The 27,031-nt window shown below is 47.0% G+C and overlaps 1 protein-coding gene across 1 annotated transcript; it reads right to left on the bottom strand.

Moving 5' to 3' along the window:
- Nucleotides 1-3,589: 3,589 nt before the first annotated feature.
- VRTN (vertebrae development associated) lies at nt 3,590-20,930 on the bottom strand. The gene is made up of 2 exons (XM_047796144.1): nt 20,677-20,930; nt 3,590-6,585 (listed from the first exon to the last, which is right to left on the bottom strand). The coding sequence occupies exons 1-2, from the start codon at nt 20,814-20,816 to the stop codon at nt 4,488-4,490; spliced, it is 2,238 nt and encodes a 745-aa protein (XP_047652100.1). The 5' UTR covers nt 20,817-20,930; the 3' UTR covers nt 3,590-4,487.
- Between the last annotated feature and the right edge of the window lie 6,101 nt (nt 20,931-27,031).

The raw sequence follows: 27,031 nt of genomic DNA, 5'->3' as shown, positions 1-27,031 counted from the left end.
CAAATTCTCCTCCCCGTGATAATCCGGCAGAGTGGAACCCTGCGAAGCCTGCAGTGTTCCTAGGGTCCCGCTGAGACAGAGATGTGGGGGAGAGAAAATTCTAGGATGAAGCCCAGCTTTCTGGCCAGTGCACCTTGATAACCCAACTCTGGCAGCAACTGGGGTCAAAAATACTGAGAGAAGAGCAGGTGGGTTGGAGAATGGGGGAAGGAGCCCAGACTAGTGGTTGGTGAGATTGAGGTGAGGCTGGAACAGCCAGGAGGGGCAGACACAATCTGGGATGGACGGCCCAAGAGCCTCCCAAGGGCCCGAGTACTGGACTTCAGAAATCTTTAAGGATGGAGTTCCTGTCATGGTCAGCAGTTAACAAACTCGATTAGGATCCATGAAGATACAGATTTGATCCCTGGCCTCGCTCAGTGGGTTAAGGATCCAGTGTTGCTATGCGCTGTGGTGTAGGTCGCAGACATGGCACGGATCTGGCATTGCTGTGGCTGTGGCTGTGGCTGTGGTTGGCAGCAGCAGCTCTGATTCAACCCCTAGCCTGGAAACCTCCATATGCCGCAGGTGAGGCCCTAAAATGACCAAAAAAAAATAAAAAAATAAAAAAAAATTAAGGAGCAACCTCCATGCAGCAAAGTAGACAAGAGGTTCTCCACCAAAATGCAGGACCCCTGCCCCCAAGGGATAAATATATGGATATTTAAATGTTCTTAATTATTCATGATTGCCTTTTTAGGGTGAAGCTTTTATATTCAAAATTTTAGAACCTATTGTTACAGCAGAACAGAATGTGAAAAGCTAACCTCACATATTCTATTTTCTCCCTTTACTCAAACATTGTTCATGTCACTGGAATTTCTTTCCACATTTGCATCTGAGATAGAAAGTGGTGCAGAAAAAATACAAATAATCCCAACAAATGTCAACCTCAAAATCAGCATGAAGTATTCTTAGCAAATATGGTCACCGCTTAGGTATTTCTGCCTTTCTAAGCAGATTATAAGAGAAACGGCTTTTCTACCAAGAATAATTTAACCATACTTATAGAACCTTTTCCAAATCAATACATATTGACCTATCATTTTTCTTAATTTTTTTTTTTTTTCCAACAGAGGGTAAAGTATCTCCCTGTGGATTTGGGCTCAGTGCTGACCTCTGACAAAAGGACCTTTCAGTCCTGGGACCAGGGTGTCTTTAATCTAGAGGGTAACCTTGAACAAGAATCTCCTTAGCCATTAGCTTCCTCCCAGAAAAGAGGAATTCAGTTCTCAGGGGTCCTCAAACTGGACGTCACTGTTCCCAATAGCAGATCCTCACCTAGCACTTACTGTGTGCTAAGCTCTACTATACTATGTCTATACTACAGACATTACCTATAAATCCCCTTTTTGTAGACGGGGAAAGGTGGGGCATGGCAAGGTCGAATAACTCGCTCATGTGCCTCTCCTGCCTCTCCAGTGTCTAAGGTTAGCATCGGGAGATGCACGAGGGGCTCTGGACACCACACTAACAAGCCTTCCCAGAGACTGAGATCCGGATCGTTTTTTAGGCCCCATTGTGAGACACTGCTCCAGGCATCAGATCTGCTCTGGTTCTGGAGTTTGGAAAGGGAGCAAACAGGAGAATCCAGAGCCCCATTCAGGGCAGTTCTCCGGACAGAGGTTGGTGCCACCCTCTGACAGCTAAGGCAGTAAGCGGGGTAGGCTGGGCTTGGAAGCAGCCCGGTAGGGCTATGCCTACTGGGAACCCAGAGACTTTGTTTCCCGCTGCATCAGATTGCCACCTGCTGGCTGTAGGTGGCCATCTCAGGCCAGGCAGGAATATCACTTGTCCAATCCCTTCAACCAAATGTTAAGGGACGATAAGCAACTACACTAGCACTGGGGGTTCCGTGGAGACAACGCAGAGTGAGAAGCACAAGCAATGACAAGCCATGGGAATGCTGCATGCTTAGCACAATGGAAGAGGAAAAGCAGGTAGCAGGGAGGGGCAGTCTGGATGAGGGCTGCGACGTGAGGGGTCGGGGTCGGGGGGGGGGGGGGGGGGGGGGGGGGGGGGGGAGGAAATAAGCCTAGAATTTGGTAGGGATCAGATTGGTGAGCCTCGCTGGAGTTTGGATTTGGTGCTAAGGGCAATGGGAAATCCAGTAACTAATCAGACTTAGGTTTTGGTGAGATCATTTTGGCCTTTGTCGGGAGGCTGGAATGGGATAGCTTGAGCCAAGGCAGAGTCCATTTGGAAATGAGAGTGTCAGGAATGAGGGCAGCCACTGGCCTCGATGCAGCAGAGATGGAGAAAAATGGTGAATGAGAAATATTTAGGACTAGGCTTGATAAAAACAAAGGATACGAGCAGGACATCACAGTGGCCCTGTTTCACTCGTTCCTTCTTTCAACAAATGGTAGCACCTACTGTGTGTCAGAAACTCACCTACCTGCTAGGAATACAGTGGTGTAAGCCAGTCAGGGGAAAGCCCAGGAGGGAGGGGGAGGAGAGAGCATCAAATAAACAAGAGATGGGAATAAGCACCACGCAGGATGGAGAAGGAAGATGCAATAGTGACTCAGATCTGAATGTCAAGGAGCCTGCCCTGCCAAGACAATGGGAAAAGCCCTCTGGGCCAAAGAAACCAATACAAAGGCCCTTAAAGCAAGAATGTGTAGCATGTTCAACACCAGAGGCAGCTGGTGTGGGCAAGAGAGGGACCAGAGGCAGGAGAGAGAGTCAGGGGCCGGCTTATGAAGAACTTTGTAAGGCAACGCAAGGAACGCTGAGAGTGAAGGGGAGCCATCAGTACATCTTCGATGGGAAAGTCACCGAACCAGATTTTGTTTAAAGATCTCTCTGGCTGCCCTTTGGAGAATGGCTTGAGGGGGCAACCACGGAAGGAGGCAGGCAGGAACCTGAGATGTGGGCCAAGACAGATGGCGATGGCCTTAGCGGGAAGGGGAAGAGCCTAGGCATAGAGTCAGAGTCCACGGGACCTGCTGATGGATTGGATGTGGAGTGAAAGAAAGAGCAGAACCAAGCATGACACCCCACCCCCTCCCCACCAAGACCAGGATAACAGCTCCTGCAGGATACCTAGACACAGAGAGAAGAGGCCTCAGGAACTTCTTCCCCAAGGATGTCACATCCCAATGGGCAAAGGCCTGGCCTTCAGGCTCAGCCCCACTGTAGGGGGCATGCAAGCAAACGATGCTGAGGCTCATTTTTCCTACCTATGACTGGGCCTAGCCTGCCTGAGTGCACTGCAAGGACTAAGAGAAGCCCAACACAGGCTTGACCCTCACAGTGGCCTGGCCTTTGAGCACTGTGTTGGCCAGTTTTCTTCCATTGTTGGAAACTATCTTTCCAGGCAGCCATAGCTCTGCCACCAGCTGGAAGAACACCCAAGGTCAACATTCTGTTCTAAGCGGAACTCCCAGAGTAATCCCCTTCCCCGAGCCCTGGACCTGGGAACATCCATGGAGAGAAATGGTCACAGTCAGTCCCCTTAAGCCAAAAGGGAGCGTGGGAACGGACAGTCACATATGGCAAAACAAATCCCTGAGACCAAGAGCTGTGAGCACCACATCACTTTATTTCTTTGACTTTCCAAATTCACTTTTGGACAATATCCAAATTCAGTCTCTCACCTGCCTGGCCATGATACGGTCCTTCACCGAAGATGGGGCACAGGCTCTGAGGAGGGACTTAACAGAAAGGCAGGGGTTCCCAAGAGCCAGCCAGGCTGGCCGAGGACTGTGGGGTCCAGAATAGATGGGCCAGGCTCCAGCAAGCAGAGACCCAGGGCCCTCCTACAGCCCCTTACCAAACTCCTCAGAAGGATCAGGCCAGCCTCTGTGATCTAGCTCAGGACCTTCCAAAGGCCAACCTTGGTTCTTCTGGTAACATTGCCACTTCTGCTCACCCTAAGCCTGGCACCCTCTCCCTGGGGGCACCAGGCAGAAGCCATGACCTGCTCCAGATCTGATTTCCAATGTTCCTTTGGGAAACATCTTGGAGTAAGGAGGGTGCCAACCCCCAAAAGGAACTGAAGACCTACCTTCTGCCCAGGGGGACAGAGGGCCATGCTATGACATTCCCTTAGTCCCCAGGAAACGCTGAAAGATTCTTTAGCTAACCACCCCCCCTTTGGATCCCCAAACACATAATGGCTTCCAACACCAGCAAGGGGGCCCGGCCGAGCCATTTACATCAAAACAAGAAACTAAAACAAGACAATAATAAAAATAAGAATGGTAAACAACTGAAGAGAATGACTGGTCCTGTAGCTCTCTGCAGGAGGCCAGATGGCTAATCTCTGGCTCCCTCTGCCCTGGAGCTGGGAAACAATGCAAATCTGCCCCTGGATTCAGGGTAGACATTGTGGGAACAAAGGGCATCCTGGCCAAGCCAGGGGGAGGGGGGGGCAACTCAGGTCCCTGACCCTCTCCAAAGCGGTCCTCCTTCTTCGTCCCAGCCCTTTTCACCCCGCCCTGTCAGCCATCGACCAGGGTGAGGCCATCGTACAGGGCGCGCTTCCACATGTAGTAGGTAGAGCGAGCAGTGAGGGGGAAGAGGGCGCTGAACTCCTTGTAGGAGGGGAAGCTCTTGGATTGGAAGCGCTTCTGCAGGAACAGCTTGGCCTGGGCCTTGAACTTTGTGGTGGCGAGCATGTCCATCACCAGCACCTGGCCATCCCTGCCTCCTGCCGCTGCCACCACGGGGCGGCCCTGGGCCATGGCCCCCTCTTGTAGGGCCCCCTCTCTGGAAGGCCCTCCCAGGGCCGCCCCTGGATCCTCTCCTGGGGAAGCTGTCATCTGCAGGGTCCCTGCAGGCGGAGCCGTGGCAGCTGTCACGTTCCTACCAGCTTCTTTCTCCTGTTTCTCCTCCACCTCCTGAATGCCCCCTTTGCCCAAGGTGGGGGCCTGAATATGGAGCTTGGAAAGGCTTCTGGGCCAGCCCCGCGCAAGACTCTTCCACACCCAAAAGGTGGAGGGTGACAGGCTTGGGTAGCGGAGGCGGAAGCGACAGAAGGGGAGGTGCCCACTGAGCACCTGCTTGCGGGCTTCCCTGCGTAGACGCCTCTGCCAACGGGACAGGGGCATCCTCAGGGGCAGGAACTCCCGCGGGGCAGGTTGCCCCCCACCCGTTGCTTTCCCTGCCTCCTCTCCCACCTCACCCTCCCAAGGGAGCAAGGCCTTTCCCCCAACAGAAGCTGGCTGGGTAGCCCCAGCCACCGAGAGGACAGGGGCCGGCTTGAAGCTGGGGTTCCTTCGGAGAGCCTTCCGGCGCCAGTTGTAGTAGGTGGACCGGGAGATGCCGGGGAACCTACGTTTGAAGCAGCGATAGGGTACCAGTGTATTCAGGGAGATGCAGTGCTCCAGGTACAACTTGGCCCGCTGCATCAAGACCATTCCGGGGCTCGACACGGCCGGGGAGGAGCATCCTAGCCCCTCGGCAACCTGCTCCTCCGTCAACTTCTCCAGCTCCTCCATCGGGGCTAGTGCCTGGCACGTGCCAGACCCCAAGAGCTCGTGCTTCCAGGCATAATAGGTAGAGCGGGAGATCTCAGGAAACCTCTGGAGGAACTGCTGCAGCGGCACGACGCCCCCACGGTGGAAGCTGTCCTGCAGGAAGTGCTTGGCCGAGAAGCGGGTGGCCACCTTCTGCCGGTGCTCCTGGGACTGCCGCCGCCAGCGGTAGAAGGTGCTCTTGGTAACACTGTAGCGCTCACAGAGGTAGGAGTAGCTGAGGCCAGGGTCCTGGCTGAGCAGCTCCAGGGTCTTGGCGGGCGGGGGCAGCGGGGCCAAGGCTGGAGGCGTCGGGGCCAGGCTGGTGGTGGCACTTTCAGCCTCCACCTCCTCCAGCCCCACCACGGGGGCAAAGTACTGATGGCGGAAGAGGTGGTTGGTGAGGGGCTGGCCAGCCCACATGATGTGCAGCGTGGCGGGCATGTGGTCACAGCGGCGGGGCCGGATGACACGGTTAAAGTAGGGCCGGATCTTGAGGTTGCGCATGGGGTAGATGGAGTAGATGTTGCGCTGAAGGACGGAGGCCAGGGCGTACAAGTGCCACACATTGGAGAAGCTGCTAGGAAAGCAGGTGGCCTTGACGTCTGCGTCGAAGATGGCCTCCAGCGTGGCGGAGGGCAGGCTGGTCATCTCAGGGGACTCCTCAGAGCAGAGGGAATAGCGCACAGCCTGCAGCATCACCTTGGAGTCGATCATGCCCTGGAGGTAGTAGTGCCGGTGCAGCAGCATCTCCACCACCGTGCGGGCCCGCAGCTCCAGGCTGAGGCCCGAGTCACCCCAGAGCAGCATGCTGGCCGCCTCGAACAGCAGGCTGCCCTCGCCCTTGCACACCAGCGGCAACATGTTCCGGGGAGCATCCTCTGGGTACAGGCTCAGGGCCACTGAGTCCACCTCCAGCACCTGGGGGCCGGGGCCTCCCTCCCGGCAGGTGGGGAGAGCAAAGGAAGACAAAACCTGCTTGGCTTCCAGAGCAGCACCCACAAGACCCTCCAGGCCCTCGGACTCCACTGCCTCCTGCAGCTCCTGCAGCACCTGCAGCACCAGCTGCTCCCGAGATGTCATCCTACAAGAGCAAAGGAGAGAGGGCAATGGTCAGGACAAGATACCCATGTGATGCCCAGCAATGGTGCCTTATCCACTCCTGCACCCTATCCCTCAAGATAATGCCCCTCTACCCCCCATTCCCTCAGAGCAGACAGTGGCTAAGCGCCTCCAGGGATTTGTGTTTTTTGGGGTTTTTTTTTTGTCTTTTTGCTATTTCTTTGGGCCGCTCCCATGGCATATGGAGGTTCCCGGGGATTTGTTTAATCACTCAGTGGTACCAAAGAGCTTGGTCCGGGAGTCTGGCTTTGAATCCTGGTTCTGATGTTAGCTTCGGCAAGTCCCTCAACCTCTCTATGCTTCTGGTTCCTCTGTTAAAAGGAGGACCATAATAAATCTATCTACCACATAGGATTGGTTTTTTTTTAATTTTAATGATTTTTACTTTTTTCCATTATAGTTGGTTTACAGTGTTCTGTCAGTTTCTACTGTACAACAAAGTGACCCAGTCACACGTATGTCTATATCCTTTTTCTCACTCTATCCTCCATCATGTTCCATCACAAGGGACGAGACACAGTTCTCTGTGCTGTACAACAGGCTCAGTGCTTATCCCCTCCAAAGGCAATCGTTTGCATCTACTAACCCCAAACTCCCAGGCCATCCCACTCCCCCCCTCCTCCCCTATAGGATTGTGATAGGTATAAACGTGACAATGAAAGTCAAGGATGGAGATCTATAAGTGTACACACACACACAAACACACTTGCGTATACACATATATCCATCCTTAGAGAAGTGCCTACCACATAGTCAAGTACTACAGAAGCATTAGCCATTATATACTAGACTGTTATCCAGTACTATACATACTATACAGTCCAGGTATAAAAGCTGGACCTCTGTACCTGTTAAAGAGTGAAAATCACACATAGTTAAAATTGGTCTGCCTGGAGTTCCCATCGTGGCACAGCGGAAATAAACCCAACTAGGAACCACAAGGCTGTGGGTTCGATCCCTGGCCTTGCGCAGTGGGTTAAGGATCCAGCGTTGCCGTGAGCTGTGGTGTAGTTCGTAGACACGGCTTGGATCCAGCATTGCTGTGACTGTGGTGTAGACTGGCAGCTGTAGCTCTGATAAGACCTCTAGCCTGGGACCCTCCATATGCTGTGGGTACGGCCCTAAAAAAATAAATAAAATGAAATCAAATAAAATAGGTCTGCTTTTTCCTAGAACAGTGATTCTCAAAAGTACAGTCCATGAACACTTTGGGTTTCCTGAGACTTTCAGAGGGCCTGCAAGTTAAACTGTTTTCATTATAATACTAAGGCAACAACACTAAGATATGATTTGCCTTTTTCATTGTGTTAACATTTGAGTAAAACTAGAGTAACTTGGCATGAATCAAACTAGAAATCACTGTGTTCTTCACCACCACGTAGCTGCAGCTGGGAACAAAAAAACTAGTATCGCTCAAAAATGTCCTTGATGCAGAGTTCCTGTCATGGCTCAGCAGGTAATGAACCCAGCTAGTATCCATGAGGACACAGGTTCGATCCCTGGCCTTGCTCAGTGGGTTAAGGATCTGGCATTGCTGTGAGCTGTGGTGTAGGTTGAAGAAGTGGCTCAGATCCAGCATTGCTGTGACCGTGGCATAGGCCGGCAGCTGCAGCTCCAATTCAACCCCTAGCCTGGCAACATCTATGTGCTGCAGGTGCAGCCCTAAAAAGACTGAAAAAAATAATAATAATGTCCTTGATGAAGCAACGAAGGTTATTATTTTTTAAAATCACAACCCCTAAATACAGGACTTATCAATATCAGGAGTGACGAAACAGGGCATCCTCATAGAGCATTTTTGCTGCACATAGAGGCATAACACAAGAGTGACAATTGTTTGGGCTGTATGATGAACTAGCTGCTTTTTCACGGAATATCATTTTTACTTGAAAGAAAGATTGAGAGGCATTAGTCATTTAGAGTTGAGAATATCTGGCAGGCATTTTCTCAAAAATGAATAAGGTAACACTGTCACTTCAAGGAAAACTACTATTTATGGCCAGTGAAAACTGGAGCTTTCATTTGAAATTAGAATTTTTGAAGCCCTGTAGCCACTACAGTGAGCTTGACAGTTTCCCAATACCTAACGATTTTCCTGAAGGGACCAGTGGTGACACTAACAAATGTAACTTTTTATATTATATAATGGAATTGTCAACCTTTGAAAAACTGCATTACTCAAAACAGTTCATTCTGTATTTCCCAAATAACCAACCAAGGAGCTGGCTTAGGTAAAAGATACATTTAAAGTATAAAAGAAAGCAATGCATTTTAATATAATGGGGTCGAATGTTCCTGGATATTGTTTTAGATTCTGCATTATAACTAAGCTTTGAGGAACTACCAGCTGTCAACTTTTGGTGTAGTTATCAAAGAATATCCACTGAAAAAGCTATCAGAGTTCCCACTGTGGCACAACAGGAATGGTGGTGTCTCTGCAGCACCAGGATGCAGGTTCAATCCCTGGCCTGGCACAGTGGATCCGGCAGTGCCACAGCTTCAGCGTAGGTCGCACCTATGGCTCAGATCTGATACCTGGCCCAGGAACTTCCTATGCCACGAGAGCCAAAAAAGGAAAAGCTATCAAAATACTCTTCCGGGAGTTCTCTGATGGCCTAGCAGGTTGAGGCTCCTGCGTTCTCACTGCTGTGGCTCTGGTTGCTGCTGTGCGGCATAGGTTCAATCCCTGGCCCAGGAATTCCCACATACTGCCTGTGTGGCAAAAAAGAAAAAAAAGAAAAAATACAAAAAAAAAAAAAACAAGAGAGAACCTGAAATAAACGTTGCAACTCTCATTAAAAAAAAACAAACAAAAAAAACTCTTCCTCTGTCCATCTACGCGGCTGGGTGAAGTTGGATTCTCCTCATAATACTTCTCCCAAAATAACATATCACAGCGGACTGAACAGAGACAGGTGGGATCTACCCAGCTTCGGTTAGAGCAGATATTACAGAGATTTGAAAAATCTCCAAGAATGAGCTGTTCTCACCAAATTTTTTTGTTGTTCTAACAGGCTTGTTCTTTTTAAATAAATAAATATTTTCAAAATGTCTCAGTTTTAACGTTGACTAGGACCCACATGGACAGATGTAATCTGTATATACCAAAGCTCTTCAGGATCTTCCCTTTTTAAGAGCATTCAGGAGTCCCAGATTCAACAGTTTGAGAACTGCCGCCCTGGAGCAAAGGGGCGGCCAAGAGCCTAGCCACTGGACTGGCATAGCTCTAATAACTGAGATGTGCAGTTTGCCATGCACTGTGCCAATCTTGGCAGCCGAACATTAAGGTGGGGATTAGCATGCGCCCCAATTTACACGTGAAAACACTTCAGACAATCAAACGTGGGCTCATTTGCACAGTTTGCCCAAGGTCACAGAAGTGGTGCTGGCAAGAGTTGAAACCAGATGCTCTTTAGGGCCCTCAATTCATCTACTCCAGTTTAAAATGTGAGCCCCCTTTCAATACAAAATAATTGTCCTGATTACTGGAAGGTGTTCAGTGTTATATTGCAAAGCAGGGTGATATACCTTTGTGGACATGATTTTAAATTAAAAAGGAGACCATTATCCTTCCTCAGATCTTTGTTCTCAAGAGTTTAATAAATTCTTTTAGATTATCCTTGGGTTTAAAAATTGTGTTTGGGTGTATACACTTGTCAGCTCATCGAACTGCACACTTGGAAGGAATGTATTTTGCATATTTACAAGGGATGCGTTTGACTCTAAATCGTAGTTCAGTAAAGCTGAAAAAAGCTTTTAAGGAACCAAAAGCTCACCAGTTTTACTTGGTAATCATTCAAAAAAATAATTTTTTTTAAAAAAAAGCTTTTTAAAAACTGGTAACCAGAATCACCTTTGGATAAAAATTTCTTTCCTGTAGATTTTTTTTTTTTAATTTGTGTATGGTGAAAAATTTGGTCTAACCTCTCACCAAATTTCTATTAGAAATTGGGCTTTTAATCTGTTCTTTTATATACTTTATTATTTACTTTTTTAAAAAACGAGGGGGCTTTTTTTGGACTCCGAAGACAAACTCTACTTCACCAATAGCACTTCCATATGTGATTTAAGAGAAAAAAAAAATTGAGCCCAAGGAACTGTACATTCAGGAAAGCTTTTTCATTCTGGCAGACAGGATGCTGGGGGGTGGGGGAGAGGGTTGTTTTTCTTGCATGTCACTTGTAAATGCTGCTGTACAGCTGCGTGTAAATGAGCACTCCACTCTGCTAGATACTTGGCAAACAAAATTATGAAAATCGCCACCATTTACCTACTGCTTACTATGTGCATTTAACTTAGGTAATTCAACCAAATCTCAAAAAAATAAAAGGGGACAATTACATTGTGTGGGTGATTCTTCCTGCCCTTCTGCTCTGTGAACAGAGCATGATGTTCCTTTGAGTGATGACAAGTTTCTGTGGGCTTTACACTGAGCATTTGGATTTCACGCCTTTCAGAGGTAACCTTATTTATTTATATGTGGTTCTGACTTTCCCTCCACGTGAACCACAACCCATCACACCTGCACCGCCACTAGGATGGCTACTCCCAGTTTACCCTTGAGAAATCAGAGGCTTGGGGGTTAAATTAAATAACATTCCCAAGACCGAACAGCTCCTAAAGCTACAAAAACAGCAATCGACTCCAGAGCTTCCCTCCTAACTCTTGTAATTCCACCATCCAGGGAGATACAGGGCCCCAAACTCTCATCATCCATAGGATGCAGAAACACATGGATTCTTGGGGCTTTGAGACAAACCTGGCCATTTTACAGTTAAGGAAATCGAGGTCCAGAAAGGTAAAGGTGACTTGCCTGATTTCACACTGCAGTATCCAGATACACCACTCTTCTTCCTAGGCAAGACCCACCTCCCTTCCCCTCCCCTGTCCCACCCTACCTACCCTTCCCGGCCGGACCCAGCCCCCTCCACCCTCTCTCTTCCCCCAGGAGGTAAGAGAAGTTCCGAGTAGGTAATACCCTACTTCTTTTTTTCCTCAAAAGCTTGCTGAGAAAAAGTAGCTCCGTGAAGAGGCTCGGCACCTCAGGTCAACTCAGGTGGGTCTGGACAAGCAGAGTCTGGGGCCAGAGGCTGCCTGGGGCAGCTAATCATACTTAAGTAGACAATTGGTTGATGGGGTTCAGGTGCAACAGTCTTTTCCATGATGGCTCCCTGGAAACGCAAGGCAAGGCAGAGCCGGCGCTTACCAGGTGCACTCATGGAATACGGGGCAGAACGTCAGAGCTCAAATGGGGGCTTTGCCCAGCTGGCCTCCCCTGGCCCCACAGTTATTGGAAGGGAAGTGAAAAGGCATGAAACCAAGGAGGCAAGGCCCCCCAGATTACACAGGCTCCCCTGGCTTGAGGTTGGAAGGAAGGGAGGAAACGGGACCTCCAGAAAGCATCCAGCCAGCATCTTGGCACCGAAGGGCCCTGGAACCAAGGGGTGAATGAATGCACACAGGCAATTCTGCAGACCTTTCAAAGCCCCACCTTCACCAAGACCCACCTTCCTCCTCCCGGAGTCTTCTTACTTCAAGCAGATAGGGTCTTGGAGCTCAGGACTGGCCTCTGTCCCTTGCATTTTAAAAGGGATGAGCCAAGGCTCTGGGCACGGGAAAAAATTGAGATCTGCTGACACAACGCTGATAAGACTATAACAAACACCTTCCCTGCCAGCCTCGTCCTGGCTCTGTATTCGAGCTCACCAAGGATCCCGCGTTCTCCTCATCTGCCCCTCCTCTCACCAGTCCTCATAAAGCAGGCCCTGCAGTGTCCATAGCCAGCCAGGCTCTACAAGCACGAGGGAGGCTACACAGGCCTCAGCCCTCAGGAAGACTGGCTAAGACTGTGGTAGATGGGTTGGCCTCTCACCCAGCCTGGCTCCATGCTTCTCTGGCCTGCCCTCCAGTCCCCCAGGCACGCTGGCCCAGCTGCCCAGCCTGAGCCCCTGGCTTGAGGGAGCACCAGCCATCTTGGCTTCTTCCCCAGAGGCCAGGAGGCCGTAGAGGGCATGGGCGGCCATAAGGCCTGCCTGGTGTCTGCCGAGTCCCTTGGCTGTGAAGGAACCTTCCAGCACCAAGGGCAACCGAACACCTGGGGGCACCAGGGTAGGCCTGAGGCCGCCAAGTCAGTCACACCTGGGAGTTCCCAAGTTCAGTAGCTTTAGTGGACCACATGTCTAGAAGGGAAGGAGAATGCCAGTGCGGCCCACGAGGGGAAGTGGTGGGAGCTGCAAGGAGGCCCGGGCCGGTGGGGAGAGAGCTGGCTGCCTGGGGGCATCTGAGACAAGGGGCCCAAATCAGAAAGCACTGGGAGTCTGGGGAGGGGCTGAGGCCAGACCATTGTGTAGGGTGGGGAGGGGAGATAGGCCGGCGGGTGGGGGTGGGGAAGGGGCTGGAGGTGGGGGTGGGGAGAGAGAACTTGTAACAATGCCTCCCCTCCCCTCACACGCACGCACACACACACACAGCATCGTTTGGGTCACTCCTTGACCCTTGGGCCCTTTAGTGTCCCAAGTCCACGCCCTCACTCCCCTGGGGCCCCCAAACTGCATAAGGCACCCACCCTTCCTAGTTTTGAGCCAACTTACTAGTTTACTGACCTCGAGGGTGGCCCAGAGCCCAGGGGGCGTCCACGTCTCTCTCCACCTTCCAGCTTGGGACATTTAAGTCACCCTGTGGGCAGCAACTGAGCGCCACTCTCACTCCAGAAGTGGTTTCATATCTGTGGTGGACCATTGAGCATGGACCGTCTACAGCCAACTGGCCGGTGGAGAAGCGGCTTAAGCCACTCCCCCCAGGAAATCGCCCACCCTCAAGTGCTGCGGTCCCGAGATGAAAGAAGTGCAAATTCGGGGGTCACTTCCAATGGTAAAGTGATAGCAGCTATTGTCTCGTCCACTCTACCCAGCTGGGGGTGTGAAAGCGCCCTGACCTAGCTCTGAAACAGATTCCCGAGCTGCCCAGGAAAACTTGAAAGAAAGTTGAAAGATTTCCAAAGAGTTTGGGGGGAGGGGAGGGGAGGAGAAGGTTTAGATAGAAAGAACCTGAGGAAAGAGAGTCTGAAGCCAGGCTAAGGGGGGGAGGGGGGAAAGAGCGAAGCTGGAGCTGGGGAAACTGGCCTTGGGTGATGGGTTAGAGATCGCGGGGCTCTCTGAGCCCCAGGGATGCATCTCTTCCTGAGACCGCTCCCCCACCCCAGGCCCTGCGAGATGGGGAGGCTGGAGAACTCCCTGCCCCCGCCTAGGTGCTGGTCCCATTCCCTTCCTGAAAGGCTTCCATCCCCACCTTTGAGCATCCCCCAGGCTTGGGCTCAACACCCCTCACTCCCAAAGTGTGCCTGGAACAAAGATGCTTTTGTCAGGGGTCAGGGCGCCTATCCCAGGTCACCTAGTTTTCTGAGCCCCACAGGAAGGTGGGGGACGCATGGCACCTGGGGCTTCCGACCCTCCCCGGAGCTCACCTCAGCCCAGAGGCCTCAGATAATCCCCTAAGGAACTAGTCCCATCCGCCCGTCCAGTCCCTGCTGGTGGGGGAGGTGAGGGCTGCGAGATCGCGCAGCTTTTGGTGGTAGCTCCCCCCACCCCCCACCCTCTACCCCATCCCCAGAGGCTTTCCTGCCCGGCCTTAACCCTTTGGAGTGCTGGAGCTGGCAGCCCTCCTGGGCTTCAGTTCCGCCCCCCTTTCCCCTTCAGCGCCTACCCACAGCTACCACCGAAACCTCCACCCCCCACCACAAGGTCGGTTATGCCCCAGCTCTAGCATTATCGTTTCCTCCTCCACCAGTCATGAACCTACACTCATCACCGAAGTCAAAATCCTTTCTCAAACACGCATTCTCAGGGACCTGGATCGGGGGGCCACCAGAAGTGAACTCAAATCCTGGTCCTGCATCCAAGTCACACCAGCCCCACCCACCTCAATGGCAGCTGCCGGAGGCACTGGCTTGGGCTTCCCTCCTGGACTTGGATTTGAATGCCAACCCTGCCCTTAGAGAGTATGGCCTTAGGCACCTTGTTTAAACCTCAGAGCCCTGCTTTAGTGCTTCCTGGGGCATAACACCGACCCCAGAGAGTTCTTTCCCCAGGAGAGTTGTTGGGTAGATTCAATATGATAAATGTAAAGCATTTAGGACTCTGCTTGGCCCAAAGCAAGTATATTCCCATTCTCAGCTTCTCCAGTGAATCTGAAATTATTTTAAAGTTCTTAATAGAAATGCAGAATTTTTAAAGTTTCAAAGAATTGTGATTTTGCAGAAGGAGATGAAATTATGAGATACATCTTTCCACGTCTCTGTTTTTGACATTTTATAAGGAGTCTTGCTATCAGTTTAAAAAGGCAATGATGATAATTTAAAGTTCTTTAGAAGGCTCATAGAATCTTTAAAAGTATGTTTTTTACAAAGAAACTATAGTGATAAAAACGGATTGTTGGTGCTTCCATTATCAAAGTAAGAGTCTTATTTATCTACTAATTGGGAAAATGAAGACTAATTGGGAGGATTTTTAAAGTAATAGGAAGGAAAAATTACCTCTAATCTCATTATCTAGAGACAGCTATTGTGAATATCTTGGTACATTTCTTTCTAATCTAGTTTCTTTTCTAAGACTTAACACAAATTAAGCCTTGTCCTTACAAAAGACTCAAACGAACGGTACAGAGTAAAAAATAGAGCAAATTCAGCACGTCCTCCCTTTCAGTCCCTCACACGTTCTCCTCACTCTGTTTATCTGCCTAGTTCTTTTTTCTGTGCAGTTTCATCTTTTTCTGTGCATTTGCCCGTGTGTATTTGTGTCTCGTCTCTCTGTGCATATTTTTATTCTGTTAAACTTTTTAAACTACTTTTGACTACTATGTATGTACATAATATGGATTATGTACATAGATGATATCTAAATAATAATACAGTAGACCCTCCATATCTGCAGTGTGGCTTTCTTTGGTTTCCGTTCCCTGAAGTCATCAGCAGTGGGGAGACATTAAATGACAAATCCCAGAAATGAACCCTCATGACTTTTAAACTGCGCACTCTTCCCGCAGCACAATGAGCTCTCTCGCCCTGCTCTGTCCCAGCTGGGAAGTAAAGGAATCCTCCCTCCATTCAGCCTCTCCATGCTGTCTATAGGGGAAAACGGTGTCTATACATAGAATTTGGTATTAACTGTGGTTTCAGGCATCCGCCAGAGGTCTGGAAAGGGGGTGGGGGAGCCACGGGTGAGGGGGGACCACTGGACCACTGTATATGATTCAAACTGCTTGTACATTTTGGTTCAGGAATGTGCTAAAACATTCAGTATTCAAATTTCAGCCCTGTTTCCTGTCCACAGTTTTCTCTTTCCAGAAGCCGCCAATATCGTTTCTAGGGTATCATTCCAGAAATATGTTATGTATAAAGAAGCAAATCTCTTAGCACTTTTGTCCTTTCTCTAGCGCACGAACGGTAGCATACTAAATATTCTTAATGCATCTTGCTTTTTTCACTTTTTTCACCCAGAGCCACCACTGTTCAATAAAATATAATGACAGGCACATCTTACTTTTATATTTGATAGTAGCCACATACAAAAAGTTAAAAGGGGGAGTTCCTGCCGTGGCTCAGCAGTTAACGAACCTGACTAGTCTGACTAGTATCCTTGAGGATGCAGGTTCAATCCCTGGCCTCCCTCAGTGGGTTAAGGATCCATTGTGGCTGAGGCTGTGGCATAGGCCGGTGACTGCAGCCAGCAGCTACAGCTCTGATTCAGTCGCTAGCCTGGGAACTTCCATATGCCATAGGTGTGGCCCTAAAAAGACAAAAGAAAAAAAAAGTTAAAAGGAACAGGCGAAATTAACTTTAACAATAGACTTTAATAATAGATTTTATTTAAATCGATTTATCTGAAATATCATTTTGACAGGAGATCCATGTAAAAATTATTAATATCTCACATTCCTTTTTTGTACCAAGTCTTCAAAATCCAGTGTGCATTTTCCACTTAAAGAATATTTCAGTTAGAAGTTCCTGTCGTGGCTCAGCAGAAACGAATCCGACTAGCGTCCCATGAGGACGCAGGTTCGATCTCTGGCCTTGCTCAGTGGGTTAAGCATCCGGCCTTGCTGTGAGCTGTGGTGTAGGTCCCAGACAAGGCTCAGATGTGTGCTGCTGTGGCTGTGATGTAGGCCAGCTGCAACAGCTCTGATTCGACCCCTAGCCTGGGAACCTCCATATGCTGTGGGTGTGGCCCCAAAAAGACAAAAAAAAAAAGGAATATTTCAATTAGAACTGGACACATTTCAAATGTTCTATCACCTCATGTGGACACTGGCAAATATATTACCGCATATCTAGATGTAGCATGAATTCCATTTTATAAATGAACATTGATAAATGCTAAAGCCTTTCCTTCTTTTGCTCTTAAACCATATGCTGTAATGCATAACCTTGCATGTATATAATTTTGCACATGTATACATGTAACTGTACCTTCAAAGTATATGTGTCTAGTAATTTATACAGATTTTGCCAAATTTCTCTCCTTAGAAGTTGTACCAGTTTACTGCCCCAAAACAAATATTAAGAGTGTCGTCTCCCTACCCCTAAGCCAGTACAGGGTCTTAGCACATTTTTTTCTTATCTTTGCCAATCTCACAGGTGAAAAATTAGTCTGTCAGTATGGTTTTAATTTACATTATTTTTTCATTATGAGTAGAGGAGAACATTCTTCATATATTTAAGAGCCATTTGTGTTTCCTTTCCTATGAATATCCTTTGCCCATTTTGCTATTGAGTTATAGACCTTTTCTTATTGATTAAAGAGAGCTTTGTGTGGGAGTTCCTGTCGTGGTGCAGCAGAAAACGAATCCGACTAGGAACAATGAGGTTGCGGGTTCAATCTCTGGCCTCACTCAGTGGGTTCAGGATCCAGCATTGCCGTGAGCTATGGTGTGGGTTGCAGACGCAGCGCGGATCTGGCGTTGCTATGGCTGTGGTGTAGGCCAGCAGCTGTAGCTCTGATTAGATCCCTAGCCTGGGAACCTCCACACATGCCACAGGTGTGGATCTAAAAAGCAAAAAAAAAAAAAGAGAGAGAGAGAGAGAGCTTTGTATAAAGTCAGCCCTTGGTCTGTGATAGGAACTAGAAAATTTTTTCCTGAGTTTGTGGTTTATAATAGGACTTGGTTTATGGTGGTTTTTATCCTGACTTGGTACCTTTTTTATTCTGGACTTGGTACCTTTTTTCTTTTTATGGCCACACCAGCAGCATATGGAAGTTCACAGGCCAGGGACTGACTCTGAGCCACAGCTGCAACCTATGCTGCAGCTGTGGCAATGCCAGATCCTTTAACCCAATGCACAGGGCAGGGGATCAGACCTGCACCTCCACATCGACCCAAGATGCTGCAGTCGGATTCCACACCCTCTGTACTACAGCGGGAATGCCAGGATTTGAATCAGTTTAATTTACCTTTAAACATTCAGAAGAGGTGCCATAAAATTAAAGGCCTGGCCTCCAAACGCTCCAAATCTCAGATTCCCAGCAATAATTAAACTGACTCCTACAAGTACACATCTTTGGTTAATATATACCCTGCTTTGAACAAAATTCAGATTTAGGAGACAGATGAGTTCAGGGTAATCCTTCACTTTTAAAAGGACACACAATAGAAAAGTTTCCTTTACATAATGAGCTGAGATAAATAATTGTGTTTAAATGTACAGCTTTCCAGGAGTTGCATGAGTAGGAGTTCACCTGTACTTGCATCGGCCATATAAAAACAAGTCCTCACTTGCTCATGCTATTGAGTGAAATAGAATGAATTGGACACTGACTATGTAGGGAAACACCTGAGCTTTGGAATTTAATGGCAGTGTTGAAATTCCAGCTCTGCCCCTGAGTGCACTTGAACAAGTTTTCTCAAATCTACAGCCCTAATTCCCCACTAGAAAAGTGATGATAATACTGGAGAATGCTATGAGGATTAAATGAAAAACTTCTTAGCACAGGTCTCAGAATATGCTTGGAAAATGTATCTGTTGTCCGATTTCGCTGTCTACCCTTCTCATTCTCCTCCTATGAAGATGGAGAGATTTCATTCATCTGTCATTCAATTAAGTCAGCCACTCAATGCCTTAAATAACTTACGTATTAGCCCATCATTCATTCAGTCATGTATTCGGGTTTTTTTTTCATTTACTCACACATTCACTCATGCGCTGTCATTCATTTAATGGATATTTGAGCTCCTAATATGGACCAGGTCCTGGGCCAGCCCTGAGAGGACCCAGTGCTGTCTATGGACCTGTCTATGTCTATGATTCTAGAGTCTGAGGGTTGAGTCTCAAAAGGCTTCTCATTCATTCCACAACACAACAAGCACTTGTGTTCCCTGTTTACCACAGCTCTTTATCCAATGGCTGCTAGTTTGAATTCTATAACATAATCTCCTGGCTTCGTTCCTTTGTTCCTTTCTCTCTTCTTTCCTCCCCCTCCTCCACTCTTCTCTTTTGCCCTCTCTTTGCCCAGGACTCAACCCAGGACTTGGGTCTTTACTACCCCTGCCAGAGTCCCTGGGTGATGACCGAGACAGACGACCACCAAGACTCTGGAGCTGAACCAACCTGAGATGGGTCTCAGCTCCTCTACTTCCAAGCTAAGGGAACGTAGACAAAGCCAACACTCAGTTTCCTCCCCTGTATGTAAAATAGGAAGGTTAATATGCACTTTATTCCAATGATTGAATTAAACAGTGATGTCATTCAGTGGCTGCAAAGAAACATTTAATACCAAAAAGATATGATCAGTTCAGATCACAGTTTGTTGAGCATCTATTCTACATAGTCCATTTTGTTCAGTGCTAGACACACTAGCACTAGAAGACACATGCAAAAAGCTAATGTCGTCTCTTCCAGTTAGAAGCTATAGCCTAGGCGGGTCCATACTAGATGCTCAATAAAAACTGCTATTACTACCTGCCTTTACCAAGGAAACCTCTCATTCTGGACAGTAGCTTTTTTTTCTTTTCTTTTTCTTTTTCTTTTTAGGGCTGCATCCACAGCATATGGATGTTTCCAGGCTAGAGGTCAAATCAGAGCTACAGCTGTTGGCCTACGCCACCATCACAGTAATGCTGGATCTGAGCCACATCTTCGACCTACAGCTCACAGCAATGCCAGATCCCCAATCCACCGAGTTAGTCCAGGGATTGAACCCACATACTCATGAATACTATTCGGATTCGTTTCCACTACACCACAACGGGAACTCCAGGCATTTCTCAGAGACCTGTGCTAAGAAGTTTGTCAGGCTGAGGTTGACTCCAAGTCCAGCAACTCCAATCTGGCACCCTTCACAGCTTTAAAGTCAATGGATTTTGCAGTAAATTTGAATACAGACTGGGTATTAGTATATTCTAAGGAATTAATACTATTCTAAGAAATTAATGTTAAATTTGTCAGAGGTGATCATAGCAAGAAAAAGTCTCAAATTTTCAGATGCGTATATAAGAATTTAGGAATGAAATGGTAGGACCTTAGGTATTTGCTCTTTAAAAATCAGAGGAAAAGAAGAAAGTGTAAAGCATATATGACCAAATTGTCAGGAATTATTGAATCAGGGGCTCACCATTCAGTCAAGGTGGTTCATTATGCCATTCTCTCAGTTTGGGTGGTTTTATACTTTTTAAATTAAATTAAATTAATTTATTTATTTTTGGTCTTTTTGCCTTTTTCTAGGGCTGCACCCGGGGCATATGAAGGTTCCCAGGCTAGGGGTCTAATTGGAGCCACATCTGCGACCCACACACCACAGCTCATGGCAACGCCGGATCCTTAACCCACTGAGCAGGGCCAGGGATAGAACTCGCAACTTCATGGTTCCTAGTCAGATTCATTAACCACTGAGCCATGATGGGAACTCCTATACTTTTTTAAAAATCTGGGCCACAGCAGTGAAAGTGCTGAATCCTAACCACTAGACCACCACGGGACTCCCAATAAATCTTATAATAGAAAAGTTGAATATTTTTGACAAATAACAGTTATCACCTAGTAGAAGCAAAGAGGAGGGAAACTTACCTGCAGGCAGCATTCCCACCGAGGCAGAGGGTAGGCAGCCCTGTCCTTAGCCAGGAGGAGAGCAGGCAAAAGGGCATTGGACTTACACCTATTTTACCTACAGGACCTTTGCTAGGTGCCCTCAGGGCCCTGGTCTGCATCAACAGCTGTCCTCAGGGAATTTACCTGGACTGGGAAGAAAGCGTGTGGATAATTTATGCCTCCCCCGCCCCAAGGAAACAGGCACAGGTACCCCACTGGAACAGCTAGACTTCAGAAGAGGTTTCAAGGGCTTGTGATCCTCCCCCAAAAGTTCATTACGTTTCTTCTGTTATCTCTCTTTCGTCTGTAAAGAGGAGGCAAGACCAAGGCCAAATCCAAGGCCTCCCTATCATTCTGTTCTTAATCTCAGGCCTGGTGTCCTTGATCTTGGTTATTCTTTTTTTTCTTTTTTTTAATTTAAAAAAAAATTTTTTTTATTACTCAAATGAATTTATCACATCTGTAGTTGTATAATGATCATAACAATCTGATTTCACAGGATTTCCATCCCACAGCCCAAGCACAGCCCCCCACCCCCCAAACTCTCCTCCGGAGACCATAGGTTTTTCAATGTCTGTGAGTCAGCATCTGTTCTGCAAAGAAGTTCAGTCTGTCCTTTTTTCAGATTCCACATGTCAGTGAAAGCATTTGATGTTGGTGTCTCATTGTATGGCTGACTTCACTTAGCATGATAGTTTCTACTTCCATCCATGTTGCAAAAAATGCTGGTATTTCGTTCCTTTTAACGGCTGAGTAATATTCCATTGTGTATATGTACCACATCTTCTTGATCCACTCCTCTTGGTTGTTTATTCCTTTTTTTTTTTTTTGTCTTTTTGCTATTTCTTTGGGCCGCTCCCGCGGCATATGGAGGTTCCCAGGCTAGGGGTCGAATCGGAGCTGTAGCCACCAGCCTACGCCAGAGCCACAGCAACTCGGGGTTAGTTTATTCTTAATTCCCTCCACTCCCCACCACCCCACACAGGTAGCCCCTTTCATTAGTTTCCTTCCAGAGTTTCTTTTTATCAGTGTAAACAAATGTAAAAATACATTCTCCAAACGACATAAAACAAACAGCAAAGCAAACTGAAAATATAGAAAACTGGAGTTCTCTTATGGCACAGTAGGTTAAGGATCCAGTGTTGTCACTGCAGGGGCTTGGGTTGCTGCTGTGGTGCAGGTTCTATCCACGGCCCGGAAACTTCCACATGCTGTGGGCAGGACCAAAAAAAAGGAAGAAAAAAGAATTGCAATGTTCCAGGTAAAGAGTGAAGTGAGTCTGGGAGTTGTTAGCATATAGATTAGCTCTAAAGCCAAAGGAGTGGAAGAGATAACAGATAACAGAGGAAGAAGACCAAAAGGACTGCACCGTAGAGTCAGCTGCAGGAAATAAACAAAGAGGCAGAAGGAAAAACCCAGAGGAAGATTTTGAGAGAAGTCTATTGTGTTATCTGCTTCTAGTATGTGAATAGATCTGCATGAACCAACCTGGAAAGAGAGCCATGTAAAAGAGAGAGTTTAGAGTAAAATATACGTTATGATCCCACTTTTGCAAAATTGTTATGTATATACACATGTTCAGGGAGCAGAAAGAAGCCTGGAAGACTTTTTTATTTTTTTTTAATTTTCTTTAAAGTATAGTTGATTTACAATGTTGTGTCAATGTCTGCTGTGCAGCCAAGTGACCCAGTCATTTATATATAAATACGCACACATTCTTTTTCTCATATTATCTTCCATCATGTTCTAGCCCAAGAGATTGGATATAGTTCCCTGTGCTATATATACAGTAGGACCTCATTGCTTGTCCATTCTAAATGTATACTTTGCACCTACTAACCCCAAACTCCCAGTCCATCCCACTCCCTCCCCATCCCCCTGGGCAACCGCAAGGCTATTCTCCATGTATGGGAGTCTGTTTCTGCTCTGCAGTTAGGTTCATTTGTGCCACCTTTTATATTCCACATATAAGTGATATCCTATCATATTTGTCTTTCTCTTTCTGACTTACTTCACTTTGTATGAGAATCTCTAGTTACAAGGTCTTTAAAAGAGCAAACTAACAGGGGAAATCTGGTGGGCTTGTTTATGGGAAGAGATGGCTTTTTTACTTTGCACACTTCAGTTTTGTTTGCATTTTTTACCACAAGAATGCATTCTTTTGGTAAATAAAAAAGATTTTGTAAAAGGGGGAAATCACTGTTTAAAAACATCTATATTTAAATTTTCTAGAGCTCTAGAGAAGGTGATTAAGAGCACTGGCTCAAAACCTAATAAATGTGAGCTTAAACTCCAGCTCTATCATATGAAGAAATAAACCTCTCTGAGCCTCAGTTTCCTCATTTGTAAAATGGTGATTATAATGAAAATCACCTCAAAGGATTGTGATAAGGATTAGATGGGAAAACACGAGTAAAGCATCTAGTGCCATGACCGACATACAGAAAATTCTCAATACCAGTTATGTGAGATATATATGATACAGTTATATTTTATATATATAGTCAATAAAATAGTTCTTACTAAATCAAACTAGCCAATCAGAGAACTTGAACCACATTATTTTGGTCCCCCTAGAAATGCTGTCACCGAAATACATTTTCTCTGCATTGGAGCCCTACTGAGGGTTGTTAATGGGAAATGGTGATGTGAATTTAGCTACTACTATCTATTGCCAGGATCCAGCCCCTATACTCTTAGTGTAACAGGGAACTCAGGAGGGGCCTGTGTGTACCCAGGAAGGATGTGCGTGCAAGACGGCCCTCAGCAGGGACTTCCCGTTGTGGCTCAGTGGTAATGACCCTGACTCGTGTCCATGAGGACTCAGGTTCAAACCCTGGTCTCTCCCAGTGGGTTGAGGATCTGGCATTGCCATGAGCTGTGGTGTGGGTTGCAGACGAGGCTTGGATCTGGCATTGCTGTGGCTGTGGCATAGGCCTGTAGTTGCAGCTGTGATTCGATCCCTAGCCTGGGAACTTTCATATGCCATAGGTGCGGCCCTGAAAAAAAAGACAAAAGATAAAAATCAAAAATAAAAAGATGATTCTCAGCAGAATCTGGATGGCTGATTTTGTTTGGTTTTTTGTTTTCTTTTTTTGCCACAGTGCGGCATGTGAACTTCCTGGGCCAGGGATCAGACCCAAGCCGCAGTTGAAACCCATGCAGCAGCTTCTTCAGCAATACAGGATCCTTAATCCACTGTGCCAGTTAGGGATCGAACCTGCATCCTGGTGCTCCAGAGATCCTGCCAGTCCCGTTTCACCACAGCAGGAACTCCTCTATGTGTTTTTATATTTTCTCTCATTCTTTTCAGTTTTTATGTTTTACAATGCACATAATATATTAGTTCATCAGTACATATGTATAAATAGAAACAAATACATCTGTATTGGGAGTTTAACAATTTTTACCCATAGAATATTAACTTTTTTTTTTTTGGCCACACCCACAACACCTGGAAATTCCCAGGCCAGGGATCAAATCCACACCACAGCAGTGACCCAAGCCACAGCGGTGAAACGCCAAATCCTTAACTTGCTGCACCACCAGGGAACTCCTGGAATATTAAATTCTGAAGTTTGGAAGGCAGTGTCTTCTTAATGAGTTCTCTCAGATTCAAGGTTACAAAAAGCTGCATTTCTCCCAAGCCATTGGTTTGTTGTTTCCAGTGAAAACAGTCACTTCTGTCATTGAATGTTTTTCCTTCTTGGTTTTCTCTGCTAGAAACCTCAGAGCCAGATTCATAACCCCGCTCTCTATACAGAATACCTGTGGTTAGTATCCTGAGGGCTGTGTGATTATGAGCACAGCTTCTAGAACCTGTGTTCATATTCCACTGTGTGAATTTGGACAAGTGACTCACCCTCTCTGTGCCTCTGTTTCTTCAAATGTGAAATAATTATAATAGTCATTGCCTCATAGGATTGTTATAAAGATTAAGTGAGGTGATGCATGTAAATCAATTAGAACAGTGCTCAACATTAGTAAGAACTCAAATATTATTTTTATCATTTTTATTGTTGGCTCTCTTTCCATAATTTCTTTACCCTTGCTTTTCATCAGCCCCACTTCTGCTACTCTTTATATATTTTAGTAAGGTGCTTACAAGCCTTTTTTGGAAAGAATATAAGCAAACAACTGTATCTTTCTTTTTTTTTTTTAGTCCAGGCACAGTGAGGTGCTTGAAGAGTACAAAGATAAATAAAAGAATATTTCTGGGAGTTCCCGTCATGGCGCAGTGGTTAACGAATCTGACTAGGAACCATTAGGTTGTGGGTTCAGTCCCTGCCCTTGCTCAGTGGGTTAACAATCCGGCGTTGCCATGAGCTGTGGTGTAGGTTGCAGACGCGGCTCGGATCCCGTGTTGCTGTGGCTCTGGTGTAGGCCGGTGGCTACAGCTCCGATTCAACCCCTAGCCTGGGAACCTCCATATGCCGCAGGAGCAGCCCGAAGAAATAGCAAAAAGACCAAAAAAAAAAAAAAAAAAGAATATTTCTGGAGCTCCTGCTGTGGCACAGTGGGTTAGAGATCCAGCTTATCTCTGTGACCATGACAGTTGGATCCCTGGTCCAGTGCAATAGGTTAAGGATCTAGTGTTACTGCAGCTGTAGCATAGGTCTCAGCCCTGGATTGGATTCGATCCCATGCCTGGGAACTTCCATACGCCACGGGTGCAGGCAAAAAAGGAAAAAAAAAAAAGACAAGACTATTTCTGCCTTCAAGGAAAAGCTCAGTCTAGTGGGGAAGACATACATACAAATAACTATAAACCAAGTTCAATGTATGGGAAGCCATGCAGGAGAGGTGTCCAAGTGCCATGAGGACAGGGAGCAGCTGAGACCCAAGAAGACTTCTTGGAGAAGGTAGTATGGAAGTTGCACCGCCTAGGAGACAAGAATGACAAGAGCATGGAGTTCCCGTCGTGGCGCAGTGGTTAACAAATCCGACTAGGAACCATGAGGTTTCGGGTTCGATCCCTGGTCTTGCTCAGTGGGTTAAGGATCCGGAGTTGCTGTGAGCTGTGGTGTAGGTTGCAGACGCAGCTCGGATCCTGCGTTGCTATGGCTCTGGTGTAGGCCAGTGGCTACAGCTCCAATTCGAACCCTACCTGGGAAACTCCATATGCCGCAGGAGCGGCCCAAGAGATGACAAAAAGACAAAAAAAAAAAAGAATGACAGAGCAGAGATTCCACATAGAGGGAGCACTGGGTGATCAAAGACTGACTCTCCAGGGCTGATGCGCCGCCCACACTGCTGGTTATGGGGGATACTTAATAAATCCCCATGTTTTTGTTTTTTGTTTATTTTTTCATGCTTCATTTGTTAATTTAATTTTTAAATTATTGAAGTATGGTTGGTTTACAATGTTATGTTAATTTCTAGTATATGGCAAAGCGATTCATGTATATTTATATATTTGTATACATCTATTTATATACGTACTTTTTCATATTCTCTTCTTTTCCCTTAGGGCTTATCACAGCCTATTGACTATAGCGCCCCATGCCATACAGCAGGATAAATAAATCTGTGTTTCTGACTATCTGATTCAAGTGAGGTGATAAGGAGTAGGAAGCGATAACAGAACGAAGATCAAGAGCACCTTCCTTTTCAAGGGAAGTGAAAAAGAGCAGGAGCAGAACCAAATCCTCGGGGGTGGGAAGATGGACCTGCCTGCCAGGCCAGGAAACAGGTGTGAAAACCAGGCCAGCAGCAGTGGCTCTAAGGGAGGGGGGAATAGAAGGCCTGGGGTGGGAGACAGGAGGAGCCCTCTGCCTGGATCTGTCTGCAGCAGGGAACAAATGCCCAAAGCCCCTAACGTGTCCTTTGGGGCTCAGAAATAGAATTTCCTTTTCTTTGATGGCATGGCTTCAACCTCAGGCCTTCCAGAACCACGTTGGAACATTTTTTAAGGTGTCCTATCATCTCTAAGCAGAGTGATTCAGGTAAATTCAGCCACACACACTCCCTTCCTTTGGAGATGTGTGATTAGGTCTCTGAAAATAAAAGACCTAATCAGAGTTAAATCCCTGGCCCAAGGGTCCCTAAGACGGGACAGCATGTGATAAGCAGAGTACCAAATATAAAGTTGGACAGAACTGCCTTTTTTTTCCTTTTCTTTTCTTTTTTTTTTTTTTTTTTTTTTTTTTTTTTGCTCTTTAGGGCCACACTTGCAGCCTTGCAGCATATGGAAGTTCCCAGGCTAGGGGTCGAATCAGAGCTGCTGCTGCCAGCCTACACCACAGCCACAGCAACATGGGATCCCCAACTCACTGAGCAAGGCCAGGGATCGAACCCACATCCTCATGGATCCTAGCTATATTCATTTCCCCTG

This window comes from Phacochoerus africanus, chromosome 9, assembly GCF_016906955.1.
Source record: "Phacochoerus africanus isolate WHEZ1 chromosome 9, ROS_Pafr_v1, whole genome shotgun sequence".
NCBI lineage: Eukaryota > Metazoa > Chordata > Mammalia > Artiodactyla > Suidae > Phacochoerus > Phacochoerus africanus.
The sequence above is the reverse complement of the archived record's forward strand: the minus strand, read 5'-3'. Positions and strand labels throughout refer to the sequence as shown.